We start from the raw sequence: 25,362 nt of genomic DNA on the forward strand, positions 1-25,362 counted from the left end.
TCATCTTTTTTTTTTTAAAAAAAGTCCACTGCATTTAATCGGAACTAATTTTATTTATTGGAAACCCCCCCCCCAGACAGACGCCCTTACTAACACCTCAGAATCTTTAAAAGGAATATAGAAAACAGAAGGAGGCAGTATCTCACCCTCCTTTTTTCAGAGCGGTGCCAACTGCCCTGTGTCGGAAATTGAAGCGTGCATCTTCCCTTCCCTTCATGTACCCTGGCTGCTAAAGCTGCTGCAGAAGGCGGAAGGAGAATCCAGTCCGCGTTTTCCACGTGCGCTGGAGTAATCAGAGAGAAGTGGATAATAGTTGTTAGAGCTCTCTCTCCCTCTCCTTCTCTCTCTCTCTCATGCCATGCTGGGCCAGATAGGCTCAACCAGACGTGTATTTACCCATATCCGGGTTAGAGAGGAAAAGAAAAAAGTTTTATTTAAACCTGAACAAAAAAAACTTTCAACATGAAATCACACAGCAGGAACAGGCAAAGACCGTAAGGCATTCTTACAATTTCTAATCTCCATCAAGGACTTGGGGAGGGGAGTTTTGGTCTCTTTTTTTCTCTCGCGTGTGTGCGTGTGGAATGATCAGCAGAGCTTTTTGTTTATTCAACTCCATCTAGTATTTCCGCACCGTGGGGCTATTTTTTTTCGGTGGGAGGGTCGCCTTTTGCTCCTCTCTCGCTTCCCCTCGGTTTGTTTTGCCCCCTTTCTAGACTGGGGGAGGTTAATTGACTCCCCCCCCCCCGCAATGTTGCAATGATCATGGCCGCGCAAGTAGCAGCGGCTCCGGCGGGTGCGAACAAGAACAAGGGTAAAACCCCGAGTTTGCCGGGGAACTTAAGCCAGGATCTCAACTCTGGGGGTCCTGTGGCTGGGACCGTCGGAGCTGCTGGACCGGGGGTTGGAGATGGGACTAACAGCAGCGGCTTGAATAATGTAGATCACCATCTCCTCCACCACCATAATGAACTGAACATGGCCAATAATGCAACTTCTGCCGCCACCGGTAATAATAACAGCAACGCTAGCAGCGGCGGCGGCTCTTCCTCGGAATCGGTTCTGAAAGAAGCTGGAAGCTCCTCGGGCTTGTCTTCTTCCTCCTCTTCTTCTACCACGACTATGGAGACAGGGCTGCTCCCCAACCACAAGTTGAAAAGCGTTGGAGGCGATCACCCTGCCGCCGCACCTCCTCACCACCCCCATGCCCAGCACCATCACCAGCACCCAGCTCACCTCCATGCCCAGCTCCCCCATGCTCACCACCATCACCACCACCACCACCATGCACTTCAACAACAACAGCAGCAGCTAAATCAATTCCAGCAACAGCCGCCGCCTCAGCACCATCCGATGCAGAATAACAACAACGGCGGCGGCAGCAGCAACAACAACGGCGGTGGCGGCGCTGCTCAGCCCAGCAGCGCAGACATGGAGCAGCAACATGGAGGAAAAGACGGTAGTTTGGGGGGACAGGCCGAGCCCCAGAGCCAGCCGCAGCCCCTGCTGAATAAAGGCGGGGACGGGGAAGAGGCGACGCCGCCGCCACAGGCGGCGGACAAAATGGGCGAGCAGCACCTTAGCAGCCGCTACGACCACTCCAGCTTGGGACCTTTGGGCGGGCAGCAGCAGCAGCCGCCTCCGCCGCCACCTCAGGGAGCGGGCAGCGGCGGAGGCACTGGCGGTGGAGGAGGAGGCGGCGGCGGCGGCCCCTCAGCGGTGGGTGTCTCGGAGTTTAATAGCTATTACGGCAACGCTGGCAGCAGCGGCGGAGGCGCCTCCTCAGCGAGCCGGGCCGGGCCTTGCTTTGATCAACATGGCGGACAACAAAGCCCCGGGATGGGGCTAATGCACCCCGCGGCGGCCCCCAACAGCATGGACCCCCTGCCAAACTCGCACGAAGGCTACGCCAACAGTCAGTACAACCACTATCCGAGCGCTTACGGCCGGCCTGGCAGCGGCAGCAGCGCGGGAGGAGGAGCGGGAGTCGTGGCGGCTGCGGCTGCTGCTGCAGCAGCGGGAGGAGGTGGAGGTGGCGGCGGCTATGTGGGGGCTCGTCTTCTGCCTTCGGGGTTCTGAGCTCCCCCAGGCAGCAGCACCACCACCAGCAGGGCATGATGCTGGGCCCCGGCGGAGGGGCCAGCCTGGGCAAGGCGTCTGGGGCTGCGGGCTTCCAGAGGTTCTCCGGGCAAAGCCAGCACCCGTCTGGGGCCACCCCAACCTTGAACCAGCTGCTCACGTCCCCCAGCCCCATGATGAGGAGCTATGGCACCGGCTATCCTGATTATACCAACCCTGGGGCTGCCCCATCACAACAGCAGGCTCAGGGAGTAGCTGCGGCAGCCGCTCCAGGAAGCCAGCAGGCAGCAGTGGGCATGGGCATGGGCAAGGACATGGGTTCCCAGTATGGAGCTGCAAACCCAGCCTGGGTAGCAGCAGCTGCACAACAAAGAAATCATCCAGTTATGAGCCCTGGGAACACTGGACAGACCATCAGCAGGAGCCAGGTAACAATAAGAACCCCAAAGAGCAAACAGTGTGTTGTTTTGCATATGTTTGTCTGTGTCCTCTGCAGCCTGCCTTACTTTCTCCTTTACTTTTCTCCTACTCCATCTCAACTCCTTCCTGCTTCTTTAACAGGGCTGGATAATGCACAGTGTCTGACTCTGATTAGGTTAGAAAGACATCATAGAGCTTTCCAGCTGAAAATAAGACCATTTAGTTACACAGTTGAACAATACACGACTCCCACTGCACCCCACCCAGTGCTCCTACCCTAGACTTATTAGAAATCTGAACACACAAGGCCCTGAGGAAAACCACTTTGGAGAGTAGGAAAGGGAGTAACCAGTGTCATAACCAGTGGAGCCTGCGAAATACCACTATCTTTCCTTTCCTGACCTGATTTATTTTTTGTAGTAAAGAAATAGGCCTCTTAGGTTGTTGGCAAATTGTGTTGCTTCGTTAAAATTGTATACTGAAACCCAGCAAAAACAGTACAAGTGTCTGTAGGTTTGTGGCATAATCGTAAAAGGTTTACACTGTAGTTGTTCCGAGGGCTGTTTCTTTAGGTTTGCTTTTCCAGTTGTCTCAGCAAGTCTAAAAACAGTTATTAAAAGCATGTGTAAAATTATAACTGCAAATCAATGGATTTTTCTTTCTTTAATGAAACTTCATGCATCATCAGATGGGAGCTCATCTCTCCCCCCCCCCAATGAAAAAGTCCTAAGTATTGCAAGAGCTCAACAGTCAGTGTTTCTGGCAACAATACATAGTTTCCAATTAGTTGTATCCAGTGAAATTGATAGATCAGAAGATATTGGGTCATAATTGAATCCAGTTTACGTAAACTGTCTTTTTGTCACCTTCAAAGCCATAGGAAATAACTCAGCATTCTTGATTTTTCTTGCTCTGCAGTTTGAGCCTAAAAAGTGACTTGATCTCCTTTGCAAGGTTTGGAATTTGAATTGTGGAGGTAAACTGGCTGTAATAGTCTCCAGACAGCTGCCTCTGAGTTGACATCTAATCTGCCATCTGATTGGCTCCTCTCTCACCATTGGGCATTTAGCATTGCTGATGTAAATAGAATTGCTGAGCAGTACAGTCACAAAAATTCTTGCCACAAATAATAACTGAGCAGTTTTGCTCACAGATGCAAGGTTACACATTCTTAGAAGAAGCTGAAATAATTGGCAATCGTATTCAGATAGCTGAAGTTAAGAGGGCTTCAGCAGAACAATGACCACTACATTAAAATGTCAATCTTTTAAAAAATTAAGTGATCATTGTATCTTTGGCTTTTAACTTTGTAGCTTTCTTCTCAACCAATGTAGAAGTTTTTCTTTATTTTGATGGCTTGGCTAAATGTTTTTAACATTAAGCAATATATGTTTAAACCATTTAATCTTTTTATGAACATAATTGTAGCATAATTGTGAAAAGTATATGCCAGAGTTATAAACTCTGTACGATGGAATCCTACTTTCATATCCTGAGTAGATTATACATTACTTATTTTAGTACCAGATGTGTTTAGTATTATTAGCCTTATTTGTGTATTTGTTACCTATTTTGCATGTGTTTCCCACATCTTTAGGTATATTGTACCTTACATAAAGGAATAATATGTATTTAATGTGATTGAAGGGCTCTTTGTTTTGCATTATTTTTATAAATCCAGAAAGCCATATATTTTAAAAAAAATCTGTTCTGCATTTGTATTTTAGAGATCAGAAACAGCAGACATCATGCTTCGTTTAGTTCTGTTGTTATAAAATATAAAATACAAGCTTATGCTTTGATTCATAGTGAAGTGAATTATGTTAAAAAGGGGTAATAATGCATTTAAGTGTTTATTGGGGACCTTTTCTTCTTTACCAAGATGATGTTATTATGAACTGCTAAATCTTAAATGTCTTTCAGGAACAGGGCTAATGAAAATAAATTCCCATCTACACTCCTTGGAGACTCCAAAAAGCTTGATTTTGAAATAAAAGATGTTTTAAAAAGCTTGTGTCCTAGAGTAGATAGTGCCTGCTGTAGTGAACGATGGGCTAATGGAACAAATAATTTGGACCTTGGATAGACTGAAAAAATTATTTTCTATTGTTTACAGACCACTGCTCTAATGTTTTAGTTTCTCTTGCTTTTTTCTTTTCTTTAAGGGGAAGTAAGAATTCAGTGTAATCTTTTCTCTCTTTTTAAACTTTTTTGACATAAAAGGGGTAGTAGAAACCATTAGATAATGAAGATGTGTATGTATGATCTCTCATAATTAATTTTGAAATATTTGCTTTATTTCCTTTGTTTTAAACAATGGACTGTTTCACATGTATAGCTCGAATAGGGAGAAAAGACATAGTAAGCAGGATTGTGTATATAGGCTACTATGCTATTTGTTCATGATACAAATTGTTACAAGTATTTAATTTTTATTGGAATAAGAACAAACTCATTATGGTCTCATCATGACCCTTAGAAGCAGCTTTTTTTTAATTTAGTGGTTCTTATCCTGGGCGTAGTAGCGAATTTTTCTTAGGTGCCATGATACATAACATGTCATTTATAAAATGTATTTACCAATAATCTATTCTTAGATACTTCATATAGTATTTGTAACGAATATTGTTCATCAGTTGGTCTTTTTGTTCCTTTTTATTACAATTTAGCATTTGATCAACTGATTGATACACTTGAAGAGCTATTTCTTGGAAAACAACCAGAATAATATTGGAGCAGAAAACAATTTCTGTTTTGTAACTAGTTATTTCCTTACAGAGAAACATATTTAATATCGCAGTCATATATTTTAGCTCCCATGTCCCTGTTTGTAAAAGAACTGAACATTTAAAATATGTAGGACAGAATATTTACCATGACATGCGAGTATCTTGGGTCTGACACTTAGCCAAATATGAATGTGTTGTAGTTATTTATAAATGCATGTGTGTATGTGTGCATATTAATGTATAGCTGTATTTGTACAGATGCGCACAACATAATTGGTGATTCTAATTATAACCACTTTCACCTTCCCTAAAATATAAAAGGGAAAAGATAGACTGCAGTAGACTAGCTGGAAGCTTGATGGCATTATTGCCTATTGGTGCCTACTTTTTAATATGGAGGAAGATGAATTCCACCATCAGCAGAATATTTTATCTCATTTGCTTTATAAAGCAAATTTACATGTAAATAAAATTTGGTTATTTCTTTTTATATTGTAAATGGATTTCCTGTTGCATAAACATGGAAGAAACATAAATAAAACCCAGACCAACAGAACATTCTTCATCTTTGCGGCATTAATATGGTTGCAAATAAGATCTGTGATAGTGCAATTAGGTGGGAGTCATCAGCCATTATTTTATTTACCACTTTTGTGGTTGTATAGTGTGACCATTGGGAGCCACATGGTTAAGTTTTTAGTTTACATTTTGATTCACATTCTAGGAGTATAATGCATGTTAGAATATATGGATAAATAATATAAAATAATATATGTTTAACCTTTTCAGTATTCTGATGGAATATGTAGCTCTGCTAAATATTGAACAATTATTAGAAAGATCAGTTCAGCACTGATTTTAAAAGAATGCATGGTTCTTGCTATGAGGATTGTTTCTCTAGTTATAGATCTGCAACTGTTTTTGCCAGCTGCATCCCAATTTGTCCGAGTATGGCCCGAGTAAAAGAGTACAGGACCAGGACCAGTATCTGGGAACTTTCTGATAAATGCCAATCTGGTGTCTATAGATTCTCAGTACAGACAAAAAGAATGCCTTTTTTGCTGTCTCCTTATTTAGAACTACATTTCTGCTAGTGATTCTCCATCTAGAAATATATTGTAAAGGAGCAGTATAAAGAGTTAGTAGTATCTGTCCTTGTACTTATATTATTAACACTGTGGGATCAGTGTTCGTTACTGGTTTCTGTGATTGTAAGGTGATGGAATAATTTTTAGTAAGATGTGTATGTAAGAGTGATGCATACAACAATAGAGGTAAATTGATTCCTTTTGTATAGAACTTTTACTCTCTACTATGTTGGAGGGGAGGCTGTATATTGTGCTTATTTTCCCTTGGAAAAAGTATAAAATTACAGATATATTTGGATTGCTTAATGCAATAGGTACACCCATTTATTACAGGCCTATGTGCTGCATTAAAACATGGGCCTTGATCCTTGGGTCCTTGTAAGAGGATGCATACAAGTGCTCAAGAATCATCCCCTTTCAATATATAATCAAATGCTATTCAGGAGAATGGGATGCCTCACCTGTACCCTGAAAGCAGGTGACAATGGCCTCCATCTATTTTGAGTGTGTGTATGATACAAGAACAGGAGGCATACATACACCCATGAGCTGGATACAATTTTTGTTCCCTCTTGTATTACTTTGTGCATATACAGAATCAGATCCAGCAAGGTAATCTATACACAAAAGCCTATTTAGTGAATGGATTGCTTATTGGAATTCTATAACATGGATCACCCCAATCCCGTAATTGTGCTTTAAACCTGTGTGTGTGTGTGTTCCTTATTGCTGGGTCTGAAAAATCATTTCACATATTTAGGACAAACCATTAAGTCTTTGGTGGGGGGGAAATCAAATTCCTGGGTACCTTCATCAAAAGTCAGGTTCCTGGATTATCAGACACTTGGGTTTTTTTTTGCCATGTTCATTGTGCTTACTAAGTATATTAAGTCCTGTAGGATTTACCTGAAATGTTCATCGGCAGCACGTTATATAGCAGAATTATATGTATTTTGCTTCATGTAATTGCTCTCAGCTTATTAAAACATCAATACTATCTAACTTTTCAGTACCATTTAAAAATGTGCCACTTGTTAGGAGGCACTAAAGATTCTCTGTGGATATGTAAAGCAGTGGTACCTCACTTGCTGTTCCTGCTCAAGGCTGGAGAATTTCAGATCCCAGTAGCATTTAGATGTGGTAGGCTTAACCCATTGGAATAAATTTCAACATTGTGATCATTACAAAATTTGATAAATCTGAATTTTTAACTTTTGGGGCTATTTACTTAGCACAAAAATGCTTTTTTTAACAGGGTGGGGAAGGGACTGGAATTAATTCAGGTTTACTTTGCCAGTATGCCTTAGTGGTTTAAAAATTTGATTCTAAAACTAAGATAGAAATAATTTGGGCTCTAAGGAGTAGGTGCATGTCCTGTGTTGCCCAGTGCTTTTTATCACGAATGAATATTTGGATTTCTTTCAGTCATGAAACCTATATAAGGCATTTGTTAATGCAGTCATAAGCAAGGTAGATACCTGGATAACAAAAATACTTTTTGATTATTAAACTGTGCTGGAACTGTGATTTGTATTTATAGAATTTATTTCTGCTTGGATATCAACAATTAAAGGGCCTCTTTTATACATTTCAATCTGATCCAATGCTCTTGTTTTCCATATCATGTTTTTGCCACAGGAGTGCTGTTGCTGTTTATTCCTGTGTCTGAAATCATGACATAGAATTCGTGCAGTATTCTAGTGAAAGAATGTACTAAACTGTTTGCAATTTGCTGAAACCTTTGTTTGCCAGCACATAAGAGGTCTGGATGAGCTGTACCATTCAGACATATTGTTCTATATGTTTAGATAATCACCTCAAATATTACATAGTTCTGCTTATACTTCAGATTTAGATATTTTCTCTTTCTCAGATTACACCTTCATTGATACCTGGACAATGGTGTCAGAATGCAAATTTGGTTTAAATAAGATTCCATGGGCTACTTTAATGTAGGGAACTATTTTCAGAGTGTTACAGAATGGAAATAAGTTTAAGACCAAACAGTAGCATTTTAGGAGAGAAGTTCTTTGATGTCAGGACTTTAATTTGACCCCAAAAGTGTATATGAACAAATAAACAAGCAACCACAGTTGACTAGCCTGATTCTGCTCTAACTTAACCACTGATAAAAAGGACATCTGAGGCTGTGTTTGTTTTCTTAGATTCGGTGAAGATAATAGTACTTAATGTTTTGATATGTGGCAGCTATCATGGAAGAATAAGGTTGACTTGCACAATCCTCATTCATGGCAGTGGGTTTCAGTTGCATTTGCACAGTGTGGGACTGTGTCTGATGATATGGATTTGTCATTTTTAAATTGTATGCAAACTGACAAGAAAAGTTGGTAAAATGAATTTTTAAAAATCTAGTGTACTGGTAAAATAGAGTTAACAATAAAAACAGGTATTCTGCAGTGTAAAGATATTTTCTTTGTATATTGTGACATGATAATTGGTGTTTAACAGTTTATAATAATAAAGGGGTAATGGTTTCAGTCACATCAGCTACTGTAATTAACAATCAAAAAGGGGAAGTTGTTTATAACTAATACTTTTCTGTAGCTGTGAAAAAATGAAGAAATAAGTAGAGAATAAAGTCTGTAAGGTTTCAAATGATGAAGTTTGAAAAACCTATAAATTTATATTGAGACTATTTTCAGTCTTGCAAGATGTCACTTTGTAGCATAGTTTTACTTACTTTAGGAATCTAGTACATTTATAGTCCCAGTACTCCCAGTATGTATATACTGTGTGAACTCTGCTGGTTTATATGATTTAATTGTGTTCGGTTAAACAACTGAATCAACTCTGTATAGGCTTGTTGCCTTACACAATTCTCCCTCTTTCCTTAATCGCTGTACTAGTTATTGGAAATGCTTAGTCAGTACATAATTTAAAGCTGGTATATGAAAAGATTAAGGCTGCTGCACATTTGTTTAAGGACTAGTAAAATGAGCAGTGTAGGAACTTGTAGTCCGTACTATTTTATTCACTTTAGTTGTTTGCTTTCCTCTTAATAATGACTGGAGTCAGGGCTGCTGAGAATCACACAGTAAGGCTTGTAGACAGACAAGGGCACATATCAATCTGTTTCTCAACTACCATTCTTATCTGAGTATTATGATATTTTCTTCTACAGCTAATAGATGCTTCTTTTCGTGTCACCTCTTCTCAGAATGCTTTATTTGACTTCTGTGCTTCTGTAGCAGCATGCTAAGATCAGGGATTTGGTTTTTAATCATCAGTGTTCTGATAATTATTTGATTGTACAGGGAAGCAGTTGAATAGCTACTTTTTGCACAGTTATGTAAACCCCAGTCCCATTGATCTTAGTGACAAGTATCTCTCCAAAATAATACACAGACACTCATAGTTGTTTCTGTTTAAGCGGGTATCATCTTTGTAAATATTTTGTTTACAGTTCAGAAAAATGAAAATGTTTGTCCCTGTGAAACAATTTTCACTGAAAATGTTATGTTACTGCATTACTAGTTTGATTTTCTTGTTCTGGTTCCCAGCTCAGTGTTCGTGCTAGTGCTGCCATCACTTGCCTGCTTAGACAAGTAACTCTTTATCCATTTTTGCATGTTAAGGCATGATTCACTCTTGCTTTTTCACACAGGTTAAATGATTTCATAATAATTACTTATTTCAGCTAGAGCTCGGAAGACAATCTATCTGGAAATTTAGAACAATTTAGTCTTTTCTAATGAAGACAACCTTGAACTATTGTGTACAAGAGCAAAAGGACCAATTGTTGCAGTAGTATTTCACATATATAGAGCGGCCCTTAAAACAAACGTCATTTTTTGGAGTGACAAGAATAATTAGGATAAAACTCTCTGCAAACAAGCAGAACATCAACATATAATCTTATAGTGTGGATGTACAGATATTTCTTGGTTGAAATTCTGTTTATCTGAATTTAAGATTTACCTGACTTTGGCGTTGAAACATCATGTTATCAGCTGTATGTATTGTATGTATGAGTCAGTGGGATTGTTGAAACTGCTTGGGTAAGTATATAAAGAAAATTACTCTCAGTTGAGATATTTAATGCCATAATCTATAAGCATGCACAGTTTTAAGGGGGAAAATAGCATTGGCAGTCTGTTTCCATTTCTCTATGAGACAGGTTTTTGTGCTAAATTCCAAAATGGCTTTTACACTGTTGTTTATTGGAATCTGTCAGAAAAATATGGAAGCATGATACCTATCTAGAGTACAACTCAAATCCTTTGAAAGACGTGCCTTCTATAAATAGGGTTTGGATAGTGTTGTTGGGCCTTTATCCTTATCAGGGGAGGCTTCCAGTTGAATCTGTCTCACTTTACTGCTAATTGTGAACCGAGTCCACTACATGCAGCCTGCTTAACTCATGACCCAATAAAATAAGCTTGAACACAACCAGTTATTATGGTGGCCTGCCAGAGTTCAATAAATCTTCAATTTTTGCTAGTTTCTAGGTGCTGAAGAAACAAGGATAAACACCTGGATAACCACATCCAACTTGGTGGGTTCCAAATTGTGCAGTATACACCATTAGAACTGGATCCTCATATAGCTTTATTATGAGATGAATTTTCTTCCATGTTCATCAACTTTCCTGATTCTGACACTAGGATAATACTTTGGGGTTGGATAAACTGAGCTTTTTTCATGCAATAAATGTGTGTGTGTGTATGTGTTGCAGAATACATTTAACTACTATGAACAGTTATTCAATATTTTGAAAGAGGAAAAGGCTGGCTGAAAGGAGGCAGTATTTTTAATCCAAAGGATTATAAACCAATGATGAGCATGTGCTATTAGTGTTGTAATAATGTCCCACAGTTCTTGGATAATGGCAGTATGCTAGGATGGGGTGTCCATCAATTCCAAAGCATAAACTTGCTATCCTGGCAAAAGCAAGAGTGCATTCTTGCTGACAAGTGACCCATTATTCCATATAAAAGAAACTGAGCAGATTGTCAGGCTTTATTTATAACTGAGGTGGTAAGACAACATCTTGCAAAGAAGTAATTAATACCACTTTAATTTTGAAATGGAATATGGGAGGTTTGTTGTGGTCAGCATATAAACAGTTTGTTGGCTTTATTTGCTGTGTTTTGTGCATGACGCGTGTGTAATCCATGTGTAGAAATTTCTGTTGGAAATGTTTCTGTGGTATTCTTTGCTTATTGTGTTCCTTAAAAGTCCTAATCATTTACTTCTTTGGAAGTAAAGGAAGCTCTTGAAAGGAGTGCAGGTGGGTGGGTGAGATCTGTGCTGGATAAATATTTTTAAAATCCCTGTGTGGCACTGGACAGTGTAACAAAAAATTATTAGAATGGATGGAGCTAATTTTATTTTTGTAATAAATGAGGATAAGCAGTTGACGTCAGTGGCACAAAACTAGTTTCTGTCAGGGTGATATTTGCAATGATGTTTATAGTTAAATGTTATTCAGATCCCTCAGTTTGCAGTAAGATTTTGTTTTTAAACTTCTGAAATGACCAGCTTCCACTAACGTAACTGTAGTGTTTCTGTTTTTCTCTGGTCTCAGTTACACTGCATGAGGGAGGGGGGAAATCTTGGAGTTGATTCAAAATGTGGTATGTATTAGAGTCTGCAAAAGTTTCTCACATGAAGCAAAGTGGTTTGCTTCCATGGCATCATGTGATCAAAATATTTTTACCCTTGGTGCTGCCAGAAGCTATCTATTGCTTTTCAACAATCTCAGTTGTTGGGCGCCATGCCAAGATGTTTAAGACAGCCCCTTACGTGAGCCGTTCCATTCTTAACCTCCTTGACTGAAGTGCCGTGACCTTCACATATGTAGATTAGCCATGTGCTCTGTGAATTGAAACTTGCTGCCTCAGGAAGAAAGGGTTTTTCTTTTTATTCCTGAGGGAATTTGACAGCCATTCATCCCTGACCTGGGCAGAGGTAATGCAAGGAAATTGGATTCAAATGGAATGCATATATAGATAACACACAGGCAGCATACATGGACAAGTAGCTCTCCTGCCTGGCAGAGGAAAGAATAATTCACTGACAAAGATAAGCTGCTGATTTGGATGCTGTGAAAAAGAAGTAAAGAGAGAAGTTTTGGAGGATATTTTGTTTATTTGGCGTAATAGTTTCTGGCTTTTTGTTGTTCAGTTGTGAGCTTACCAGGGGCTTTGCAATAATATGAAGCTTAGCTTTTCTTCCTTTTGTATGGCTGCGTTGATCCTCAGCAAATTAAGCATATTCATGATTTTTTTTCCAGTTTTCCCCCAAATGCCTTCATTTTTTTAAAGGTACACATTTTAAGGAAAGAGTCAATTCTGAAGAAGCACTGTATGAATTCAACAGATTTTTTTAATAAAAAGAAAAATGTTAAATTAATTCATACAGTGTGATTGGGTGCAAATGAAATTCCTTGTTAATCAGCTGTAGCTGTTGCTCGAAAACAGATTTCTGGATTTTTTTGGCTGACTGCAGCAAAACATTAGTGCAGTATGCAAATATATAGAAAATATTTTGGAGTAAACTTTTGCATTTTGTATTATCACCAATGCATTTCCACTCGCTAATAAAATAAAAATTTGGCTATAGTTTTTGGATAAAAATGTAATCACTGTGTAAACAAGAATGTTGTAGTTGTCTTATGGCCCAGTTCTGTACATGTTCATGCAGAGGTAAGTCCAACTGTGTTCAACAAGGTCTGCTCCCAGATACATGTGCATAGGATTGCAACCTTGTTTTGTAATCCTAAAGATGGATCTGCCATGACCAGGATAGTGCAGGCTAGCCTAGTGTCATCAGATCTTGGAAGCTAAGCAGGGTCAGCCTTAGCTAGTATTTGGATGGGAGACCACCAATGAATACCAGGGTGGTGACATGGAGGCAGACAATGGCAAACTGTCTCTGAACCCTACAGGGTTGCTGTAAGCAGGCTGTGATTTAATAGCAGAAAAAAAGGGGGGGAGATCTAGGCTTTAACATGAACAGCATCCAGGGAAGGTGCTACTGCCCTGTAAGTGGACCAGGAGACAACTAGGGCTGTGATCACATGCTCCTTTAGATCCGATATAGGTGCAAATGCCTGACGGATCTAAAGGGAGTGATCAGACAGCAACATCTGGGAAGCATCCCGCAGTCATTGGCAACCCGTGCTGCTCTGCTACAGAAGCGGGGAAACTCCAGTGTTATCTGGATAAAGGCGGGCCACAGGTGGATTTTCCCCTGTCTGATCGCTCAAGCACGCTCTCATGCCGTTGGGATGGTCTGATCAGGCCATCCCGACTCCGTGCCGTATTCCCCCCCCTTCGCAGTATGCGCATCATTGCATACTCCATAGGAGGCCCTCAGTGTGGAGGTGCAATTCCTCGTTTATGCGGGAGGAAAACAAATGGCAACCTCCCCCCACTCACACACAGTTGCATCTGATCACACAATGAAGGGCTAAGCCCGCAACTTCAGAGGGCTGTGTGATCTCGTAACTGCGTACCAAATTCCTCCTGAGGAAATAGCCTTGCTTCCCCTCCACTTCAACTGGTGTGTGACCACAGCCTAGGTCAGTCCAGCCTGAGCTCATCAGTAGTACTGTGTTCTCCAGTGATGGTTTTGTTTTGGACATAACATCTCCATCTGATAGTTCTCTCCCTCCTCCTCCCTATATTCAATTCTGATATGCTGCACACAAACTATAGCTTACACATTTTGGCAAATTGTGGATTCCTGAAACAGGGAAGGTGTGGAAGTGAGTTTACAAGGCTGGTGTACAAAGGATCAAGCCATAATTTGTCATTACATGCTATGATTTACCACTAGTAAACTAGTGTGTCAGTTATCAGTGCCCAGTACTACAAATAGTCAACCCTCTGCTTTTTACAGCTCTTAGCTATAGATCACTCCTTCGGAAACTTTTGTCACACATCAAAATGGACATGGGTACATTAATAGCTGCAATTTTGTAACAAGTCTTATATATTTCGTCTACATACCTTATGCTCCTCCTGTGCCCCTTGTTATCGACTTGACCCCTCGCACAGTGGTTTCTCCTGAGTGCTGGAGTTTTATAACCCCTAATTAATGTGTCCTTAGTGCTTAGTGTTCTATGTACACACTGTAGTGTTGGAGAAGTAGAGGCAAAGGTGAAGTGACAGAACAAAGTTTGGGGAAGAAGCTGTGAGGATTAACCAGGGAAGGATATACTGGTACTAGAAACTGCAGGAGTTGAAGTTCTTGTTCTTGAAAGGGTTTCTTGTTATAAGCTCATTTTTCTGTGTGCTCTTGTTAGACAATAATTAGTGTTCCCAAGATAGTCCTAGAATATATTCCTTTCCCCTTCAAGTTATTTGTTAACTTGTCAGAAGGGAAGTTGAATGTTGACCATCTCTTTCTTATCATTCCCCTTTCCTGGCTGCCTTTGCAGGAGAGGCTTGATTTAAAGTAAAGCCAGTCTCTTATGTTCTTGATTTCTTTCAGAGAGAAATATGTTTATTGCCATTTGGGAACATCTCTTTTCTTGAATGGCTCCTTGCAAAGTCTGGTCTTGTGAGCAAATTAAAATGGTCACCTTTAATTCCCCCTTTCAGCTCTATTCGTCTACTTTTAATATGTTTTTTCCAACATTTATTTGTTGAATATCAAATATTAAAATACATATGGAAGATATACTTCTTGTTTGGGGGAGTGTATACATTTTACAACATTTATTGTAAGTTCCTCTTTCATTTCCAAATGCATTTGGACATCTCCATTTATTTTTAGAATCAGCTGTTCAAGGTGGGTTTTACATCTCACCATTTGCTGTCTACACTAGAGAGTTGTCTTGCCTTGTGCTAGGCCTTTAACTCAGTGGGGTAGCTTGAGTTAATTAAAAGCACACCACCTTACTTAATTCTTACAAGTCCAAACTTAGTTGGATTCTTGTGGAGAGGAAGAAAAGGCTATGTGCCCTGGAACATGAAAATGGCATTTGGTGTTATTTCTGTAGGAGATTTCTCATTTGTTTGGTATTCCCTTTTTAAAAGATTTTTTTCTTCCAAATTACAAGAGGTGGTTAGAGTGCTGCAGAACCCCAAAGGAACTTTCAAATAAAGCTGCATAGCATAGAACATTAAGATATTTTCATTTTCCAGAGGTTTCAATATTCATCCTCCTCTGCTGCCTGCCACATTCTGTTCCTGTCCCTCCCCTTTTAAAAAATCCTTTTGATATCTCAAACTGCCACCCCCCACAGAGAAGTCTGGTAGCATGTATCTGCTGTCACTTTGAGATTCCGTTCTTGGGAATATGTCAAGAATCTCAAATACGTTTGAATATTTTTTTTCAGTTCACTATTCAGTTTTTCTGCATAAGAACCAGACACCTTCTCTACAGAGAGACAGCATGTATTGATTCTTAAAAGTTGGAGATTGAACCTTATGATATTAAAGTTTCCAGCACCAGAAGAACAGCAGGAATGGATTCAGATATGTGAATGCAACCTGCCCACGTCTAGTGTAGAATTTAACTGTGTTCATGAACATTCATGAAATGTGATGTATAAAGATAAGCATCAGTGCGCTAAAATTTGATCACGGCTCTTGCAGCTTTATAGTAGTAATAGGTTGGATCCCATATACAACCTCTGCTGATGGCAGAGATTTCTGTCAGTGGAGTGGGACTTCTCTGTACCCCTGGATGTTAGATGAAATGCTGCTTCTGGGGGACGACTCCCCCCCCTCCCAAAACAGCATCTGGGGAAATTGTGCTGCATGAGTCAGAACTGACAAAACTTGTCCCCTTTGTCCTGGCCACCAGGTGGAAGGCAAGTCCCTGTAACCACTGGGTCTGACAGCAGAGTTTCTCAGGTAACAGTCCAAAACTCATGGTCTGATAACACAGGCAAAGTCAGAAGGCAGGATATGTATTCTAAAGGTAGAGTCACAAGCAGTCCAAAGGTCAGGTAACAAGAATGGGTACAAACCAGGTCAGGCAACTGGTAGGGTAGTCAGCAAGACTTCAGTCAAGTTGATTCTACACTGGCTGCAGCCTTATAAGGGAAGTTTTCCTACAGATGCCACTGGTTCCTATTTTAGGCTCTTCCCTTACAAGCTGAGCCAGCTATTTTACTCATAGAAGAGTATTGGGGCCCAGATCCTGTGGTAACGTATCAGCCTCTTCTGGCATTTCCATAGCAGAGGGGAGACCATGGGCTGACAGGCACACACTCCTGCATCTTTTCCATGCCTAAGCCTTAGTCCGATGCCTCCTCTGCTCCTGAGCTGCTTCAGAAGATTGTGATGGGTCTGGTAACAGGCGAGTCCATGCTGGGGACTCCAGGACTGAGGGCCCTGTTGGCTCAGGGGATGATATTGGTGCTGACTCAGGGTCCTTTTGGGAATATCGTGAGACCCTGGCCTCACAAGAAGGGTCTGGCAAGGCTCGGCTCAGGGACGGGTTGTCCTCCTCTTCCTCTGATGAGGACTCATGCTTCCATGCTACACCAGTGTGGCCCGTGATATTTTTGAGCCCTGGAAATGCTAGATCTGATCCAGTGCTAATTAAACATTTAATAAAGTTTATATTTGATGCGCACTTCCTACTTTAGCCAAAGTTTGTTTATTCATTCTATGTATGTTTATGTGTTTCAAGGTCATTTCCAGTCCGACTATGTATACATTTTGCATATCTGGTTGTATAGCACTAAAGTAATAACAGGCCCTAGCTTGCTTTCTTTAAAATGACTTTTCCGGGCGATCCTGAGTCAGTCACACACTCTCTGCCTAAAGTACCTCACAGGGTTGTTGTGAGGATAAAATGGGGGAGAGGAGAATTATGTAAGCTACTTTGGGTGTGGGTTTTTGTGCCCTACACCCACTAACAGTCTTGCGGTTGCTTTCTGAACTATCTGAAGGGTTGGATCCTATAGTAATGGGAGTTCCTTGCCTTCCCTGTCCCGTTGTTGTCTGGAATGTAAGGTAAGCAGGAACTGCATGATCGGGGAGCTGGAAGTCTGGGGGGGGGGGATAATTGAAAATCTCTTTCCTCATCTGTTAGTGGAAGTCTACCACTGCATCTAATCTAACCTTTCCAAGCAGTCTTGAAGGACAGTTCTGAGTATGCCATATTACAATAATTAAGGCAGTCTAACCCAAATATGATCAGAGCATAGAAAACTGTGGTCTAATCCTGCTTTTCAAGGAAGAATGGTAGCTTGTGTACCAGTCAAAGTTAGTAAAAGTCATTGTGTGTCATAAGATTTGTGCATAAGATCTAATATTTGTTTTTTTATTTCTTTATTTGGGACATTTTGTAAACGGTCTTTCTTTTATGGAGAGCAAAGTTGGTGCATCAGTCACTGGGCAGTCCATCCCAGAGAAGTGGAGCTACTGCAGAAAAAGCTTTTCCATGGTCCATAGCTAATTGAGCATCCCGCAAATGAGGTGCAGAGATAGGCCCAGCTGGAAAAGGTAGAGTGGTTACATGGGCTTATATATGAGAGGTGTTCCTTCACCTGTGTGAGTTCTAGGTAGTGAAGTTTTTAAAGGCCAAATCCAGCACCTTGAATTGAGCTGGAAAACTTTTTTTTTTGCTGTCAAGTCACAGCTGACTTATAGCAATTCCATAGGGTTTTCAAGGCAAGAGATGCTCAGAGGTGGTTTGCCTTTGCCTGTCTCCATATCACAACCCTGGTATTCCGTGGAGATTTCCCATCCAAATACTAGCCAGGATTGACCCTAAGCTTCTGAGATCTGATGAGATCAGGACTATCCAGGTCAGGGCGGCATACATATTAGCAGCCAGTATTAATGAATGAATACACATATAATGCTAGTGATCCCATCAACAAATTTTGTACTCACTGCAGTTTCCATATGGAGCACAATGTTGTGTGTGTGGGGGGATTCAAGTTTTACGATAGCATGGATTGATGGGATCAGATAAAATGAAAAAATGTGTTCTAAGCAACAGTGCTGACCTCCTGTTCAATAAACCTTGTTTTCTTTGGTGCTGTCACTGCCACCTCAAACGTTTTAAGGTGGGCTCTATGCTGTGCTCTGACCAGTTTTGCATAAGCCATTAGTGATGCTCAAGATGTTCCCCCCTTTCCTCCTTAGCTCCTTTCACTCTCCTGTAGCCTACACATTGGCGCTCTCTGAGGGTGGGGTAGAATGCCAGGGAGCAATGCTGTCCAAAGCCCCCAGAACTGTGAAATTCCAGATTCCAACTAATTCCTCTCCTACAAACGTCAAGTGAGATCCCTACTTCCTTAAGGGGAGTGCAACCCCATCTAGAACATGGCAACTCCTTGTTCCCTGAGTGATTGTCACAATTGGCAGCACTTCTATTTAACCTGGATTGAGCTTCAGTTCATTACCCCATGTCATTTCATTTAGAACATCCGTTGTATTGTCTGGTTTTGATTACTTCAAACCTCTGAATGGCCTCTCCCAGTGACTTCATGTAGACATTCAAGCAACTGTGCCTAGCCTGAGCTCAAACTGAATCTGAGGTAGAATGACAAACCCATGGCATAGAATGGATACAGACAATTTAATCTGTGAAATACTTTGCAAAACGTCATTGAGATCCTCCACATTTTCAAGCTGTTATAATAAATGGTCTGATATAGAAGCCTCCTCAAACCTTTTTGAAAAAGCTCAGGTAGATACTGCACAGTTGTGATGGTAGTGGAGAAATAAAAGTGTTTCACAATCAACACTGCCACAGAGTTGGTATGAAAAAGTATTCTAACATGTGATTTAAGTTATGTTTTTTCAAGGTTTTTTTTCAGTTGAGTCATGTCATTTCTGAAATCTTTGTCACATGAACTTCTAGATTTTAGGGATGGAAGCTGCCCTAATGATGCGTAGAGAAAACTATCTCAGGAAAAGTGGTAAGAGCAGGTACCCTGTAGCGGTGGGATCCTGTTCAAAAGAATGCCTACTCAGAAATACTTTCTGGGTCAGATTAAATGGGGGAGAATGCTTGTTCTCTTGTTTGCTTGCTCAGTCTCTCTCTCTGTCTCAAAGGCAGCCATGGGATGTGTGTATGAATAAGACTGGAGCAATGGTATTGAGGGGTTTAAATACTCTTTGTACTGGTACTTGTATGTTCCCTCGTAGGACAAATAGCATGTGGGGAAATAATTTATGGCCTAATCCAATGCATGTGCGTTCAGGGGGATTTACTCCAGTGTAAGTGTACACAAGGTAGGCTTTAAAAACTAAAGCTAAAAGACTGTATACTTCCTTGCACTAGCATGGTGAAGGCTAAACTCTGCCTCACCTTTCCCATTTTTAACTTCAGCTAAGATTGAATGTGAAGCTTACCTACCTGTTAAAGCACAAGCTTCCAATATGTTGCCAGAGCTCAAAATCCACATGTGTATGTGTATATGCATATGTAAACAGAATATTGCATCTCCAGATAGCATGTTTGAAAGGACTGATTTCTGAAAGATGTGTGTTTATAGCTTTTGCTGAGACCTTTGGCATTGTTATAAAAATATGCATTTTTCTGGAGACAAGAGGTGCTTTCTCAAGGTTGACTGAAATGTTTTAACTTCAGTAGCAAATGAGGTGTGAATCAAATTGTCAGATGGATGGATGCCAAATTATTGCAGCACTCCCTGTTTAAAGTAGCTGACAATGTACTGGAAAAGGTGTGAGCCTAACAGATAAATGTGTAAAGAGCACCTTTCTCCTTCATTATACCTGGTTTCTCACCACTTTTTTTTTTATACTACGAGGACCTAAATTTGTGTGGGAGATGTCACAACTATTCTCTAAGTGTTAGTTTATGATGTCCCTGTCGGAGATGGAGTTCAAACCATTGCAACATAGAAGTGAAGAAAAATGCACCTAAGCAAATTCATTTTAGTAAATTTTCCCTCAAACATAAAAAATATATATCAAGCAAAAAAATAAGTTGTAGAAGCATCTTTTGTGATGCTGCACGAAATTAAATCCTTTCATGGTAATTTATCATCCATGTATTTTGCGGAACATTTTGCGTTAGAATTCACATTTGATAGCACCTTTATGTGAACTGAAAAAATCCCGACATACTGTATTATCATGTTTTTAGTCTTGCTGATGATAACTTGTACATGATAAATTATGGAAATTCTTTTTTTTTTTTGCACTCACCTAATAAAGTTTCCTAGAAATACAGATCCTAAATTTGCTGTTTAGATTGTCAAGGATCAGAATGGTGATCCCCATGTAGATTACAGATGCTAATTAATGTACAGAATCAACACCATTGACATATGAAACACTCACCAGGTTGCAACATACTTAGTTCTATCTAACTGTAATGATTTATGTCTGAGAAGGTTACATGTTTTAAAAGTCTTAGGTTGCAGTCACATGCACCTTTAGATCAGATATAGGTGTGAATGCCTGACAGATCTAAAGGGCAGATATAGGTGTGAACGCCTGACAGATCTAAAGAGAGCGATCAGACAGCAACATCTGGAAAGCGTCCCACAGTCGTCAGCAACCTGTGATGCTTCGCCGCGGAAGCAGAGTGAAAAGACACCAGGGAAAGTCCGGTAGTAAATGGGTTCCGACAGGCCACAGACAGACTTTCTCCTGTCTGATTGCTCAAGCACACTCTCAAGCCGTTGGGATGGTCATCGCATACTCCATAGGGGGCCCTCAGTGCGGAGCTGTGATTCCTTGTTTATGTGCATGGGAAACAAACAGCCAACCCCCCCCCCCACCCCACCCAGGTGCGATTCCTCATTTATGTGCATCGGAAACAAACGGCCAAAAAAAGAGACTCATCCGCAGTTACATCTGATCACACAGTGACGGGCTGCACCCGCAGCTACAAAGGGCAGTGTGATATTGCAATTGTGTGCCAAATTCCTCCAGAGGGAATAGCCTTGCTTCCCCTCCGCTTCAACTGGTTCATGCCTTAAGCTGATTTATGAAACTCTTTTTTTTCTCCGGAAATGTTCAATATGATAGCATAAATATGCATGCCAGTATACACAGCCATGTGTATGCTAGTGAATACAATTTACATCATGCATATTCTGTAAGATACATACATTCCTTGCTTCTGGTTCAGGGATTGTTATTATGTAGAAAGAACTGCTATACTTCTTCATTAGTTTACTTTTCTGTTTTCTGACTTGCATTTCCCCTCTCTCAATCTTAGGTTAATTCAATGTTTGTATGAAGAAGTCTCATATCCTTCCATTCACAAGTATGTGGAGCCTGGCTTGCTCTGTGGTAGGCAGCTGGCCAGTATTATGAAGTAAACCAGAGGGCACCAACCTTGTTGAATCTATGGGTGTTTTTGGAATTTTGAGAACAGTTCAGGGGACGTTACTTCAAAATGACTGCCATGGGGGAGCTGGGCGGCCAGCTACAAAATGGCTGCCGTGGGAGATGAAGCAAATCACAAAATGTTGGGAGGTTTTAAGCCAAGTGCTGTCCTACGATGGAGGTTGCTGCTTCCAAATGGGTGCTCTCTGCACACCTAAAGGGGATACCTTCTGGACTCCTGAGAAGCACGTCATGCTCCAGTGAGGTAGAGAAAAGCCATGACTGGCTGCTTGCTCTCGAGAAGAGATGCTTTGGGATGAAGCAAGTGGGCACTAGGAAACTTGTTTGTGGGCACCATGGCACTCATGGGTATGATGCTGCGATGGCTGTGCTAGACTTATGCTTGAGTTTTGAATGAGATAGCCCAAAAGGAATACAAGCTGCTATCTGCTGCACCTTGTTCTGCCACTGAAAACAACCCTGTACTGCATCTCTCACTTTGCTTGGGAAACAGGAGGGGAATTTGGGAGCAGTTTCAGCGCTATGCAAGGAACTACACTAAGAAAAAAAAGTAAGCACCCTGAATGTGCACACAGAAATGCCTTTATGAGCTTAAGTGTTGTTTATATCCAAGTTTATATATTTACCTTGATGGGAAATTGCCCAGGAGCCCCGGCTACAACATCTGAAGTATCTTAGAGGAAGATACATGTCACAAACAAATAATCCATAGTAAGCAGCTTTGAGATAGATAATTACAGTAAATTAGAGGAAGTATTCTCAAAATACTTCATCCTATCACTATTGCTACTACTTAAGAAGAAAAATATAAGGCATCCTTTATTGGCCTTTTTGTCAAATTACCTTTGTAAGAAAGAATGGTGTGTTTTGTAAAGACAGCTGGCTTGGTGTGGTGCTTGGGCTAGGATCTGTAAGAAGCAGGTTCAAATCTCCACTGCGTCATGAAGCTTGCTGGGTGATCTTGGACCAGTCACACACTCTCAGTTTAGCCTACCTCAAAGGGTTGTTGTGAGGGTAAAAAGGATACTAATGTACATCACCTTGAGTTTCTTGGAGAAAGGGATAAAAATATACTAAATAAAATACATCTTTTCAGTGTTGAGGAAATGGAATTTATCCACTACCATGCCTCTCTATGTTAGGGCCCTCTCTCTGCATAAGAGAAAACTGCCTAGAATATCTTTATGATTTTTCAATGCCTTGTAGTATCACCTAAGTCATTCTTCTGAAAATATCCTCCTCATATCCTCCGAGTGCCCAGTTTGCCTCTTCTAGTGCTCTGGCTCTACAGAGACTTTATTTCCATTCTGATCAGTCTAGTGCTTTTTATGTAATCCTGTGGCTATTGCTGAAGGTGTAAATGCAGATTGAATAAGTAATTGCATTCCTGATTAAAACTTGCTTCCCTCTAGGTTTTAATGCTGTAATAACTTCCATATTAGGAAAAAACTTAACAGAGGAGAGGAGACTAGCTCCACTTCCTGACTGTAGTCTTTAGATGCCAATGTATCAATAGAACAAATTTAGAGTCCAGTGGCACCTTTAAGACCAACGAAGTTTTATTCAAGGTTTGCGCTTCGTCTGCATGCACACTTTTTCAAATACAGGCAAGGCAGGATATAAATCAAAATAAATAAATTAAAATACATTGGAATGGTAGGTAAGGTGCAAACGTATAGACGGGCCTGAACAGCAAATTAACATGTAACATAATAAAGATGTGCAAAGACAAACTAAATAACAAGCTAAGGTTATAAGGTCAACAGTTGTAAAGCAATACATATGTCAAAATAGCAGATACATGTGTAATGGTATGCTTTCAAATTGTGGGAAGTAAACTGATACTCTCCATTCTGTCCTCTCAGGTGTGGAGGTCACTTAACAGTGTTTTTTATTTTCTTTTTTGAGGTGGATGCAGCAAAACATCCCAATATTCCTTGCATTACATTCAGTATTCTAATATACTACTCTGATAAAGAAATACACTAAAATAAAGAGGGTATATAGCCCTTCTTGTTGAGAATACATATGTGAGGACTGAATGAGTTCGCATATGTAATGAGATAAGAAATCAATATCCCTGTTGAGTCCTGGGGACGTTTTTGTTTCAAGTGTTGTAATAACTTGTAATTCAGCAATTTCCCTTTCCATTCTGTTCCTGAAGTTCCTTTGTAATAAAACAGCTACTTTGAGGTCAGCCATTGAATGTCCTGGAAGGTTAAAGTGTTCTCCTACAGGTTTCTCAGTCTTATGATTCCTGATGTCAGATGATTTGTGTTCATTTATCCTCTTGCGTGGGGTTTGTCCTGTTTGTCCTTTGTAGAGGACCAGAGGGCGTTGTTGACATTTAATGACATATACAGTGTTCGAAGATGAGCAGGTGAATGAGCCTTTGATGGTGTAGTTGATGTTGTGTTAGGTCCAGTGATTGTGTTGTCTGGGTGTATGTGGCAAAATACAAGAGACAGCTGGCTGAAATCACTTAAAGTGAACAATATATATATAATTATATAAAAATAATATTTAATGCCGAGTTCACTATCAGTACAACTGGATGAAACCTAAGTATTCTTACAAGGAACAACACTAATGCAGAAAAATAAAGTCATAATAGTACAGAAAAGTAAAGTCCCCAAAATTTCAATGTGTCTCACTCCTGTTGTATTATAATTTCATAGTCCAACTTGACATGCATTCATCATGGAGTGGACATCTACTTCTAGGAGGATCCAAATAATCTTGAAGTCCATAAGCCATAAACGATGCGTAGTTCGGATGCAAGCTGCCGCGTTTCGAATAACTTTTTCAAAGCCGAAAGGCTATAGTGGGACTGAATGCAAATTCAAGGCATACACAGATGAGGATAAGCAATCAAACAATATGTGTAAATTGCATAGATAAAAAAATACAGAGAAACTCACCCCGATCTCAGTAGTAACACATACAGACATCAGTTTAATCAATCACAAAGGATCATGGGTCCTTATCCCACCATGTGTTGCATCACAATTCAAATAACAGGCTGCAGCCCCACAGGTCAAGTGGTAGAAGATCTTACTGTACTAATTAAAACAAACGGTCAGGCTGCAAAAGCACAGGTTAAGCAGTTTACACCTTGCTACTTTAGTAAGTTTAAGGAGGAATATCAGGTTACAATTGCACAGGTCCAGTAATTTGAAAGCTTACTACTAACCAATATAGGGTGTGAAGTCTAAGATTTGATTCATATCAAAAGGATAATATGTTTTTAATTCATAGATGAAAGGGTGTATTTTGATGGCAATATAGAATTGTAAACTTCATCTCATTCACATCATGATCTGTCTGCATATAATGCCCAACCATTGGTGAATTTTCAACAGCATTATTCACTCTTGACTGATTTGTGTTCATTTATCCTCTTGCGTGGGGTTTGTCCTGTTTGTCCTTTGTAGAGGACCAGAGGGCGTTGTTGACATTTAATGACATATACAGTGTTCGAAGATGAGCAGGTGAATGAGCCTTTGATGGTGTTGTTGATGCTGTGTTAGGTCCAGTGATTGTGTTGTCTGGGTGTATGTGGCAAAATACAAGAGACAGCTGGCTGAAATCACTTAAAGTGAACAATATATATATAATTATATATGGCTGTGGTTTTTACCTCTGTGTAGACCCATATATGGCGGCAACTGACAGCCCGGAATATGGGAGACTGTATGAATTTAATGAATTATTAATACTGCGAGCACTTTAAATGTTAGGAGCTGCGGTGGCTCAAGTGGTTAAGATGCTGACCTGCAG

The 25,362-nt window shown here is 40.4% G+C and overlaps 1 protein-coding gene across 1 annotated transcript in view; it reads left to right on the top strand.

Annotated features, from left to right (window-relative positions):
* Nucleotides 1–1,353: 1,353 nt before the first annotated feature.
* The window catches only part of LOC107124679 (AT-rich interactive domain-containing protein 1B-like), a gene marked incomplete at its 3' end in the record, with an annotated part of 378,077 nt that continues 354,068 nt past the window's right edge, over nt 1,354–25,362 (top strand). The window contains exons 1-2 of the mRNA XM_015428174.1: nt 1,354–1,919; nt 2,264–2,507. Of these exons, the coding sequence (XP_015283660.1) occupies nt 1,354–1,919; nt 2,264–2,507 (810 nt within the window). The remainder of the gene's footprint in view (nt 1,920–2,263; nt 2,508–25,362) is intronic.

The sequence above is a fragment of the Gekko japonicus genome, unplaced genomic scaffold (genome assembly GCF_001447785.1).
Source record: "Gekko japonicus isolate JY-2015 unplaced genomic scaffold, Gekko_japonicus_V1.1 scaffold1706, whole genome shotgun sequence".
NCBI lineage: Eukaryota > Metazoa > Chordata > Lepidosauria > Squamata > Gekkonidae > Gekko > Gekko japonicus.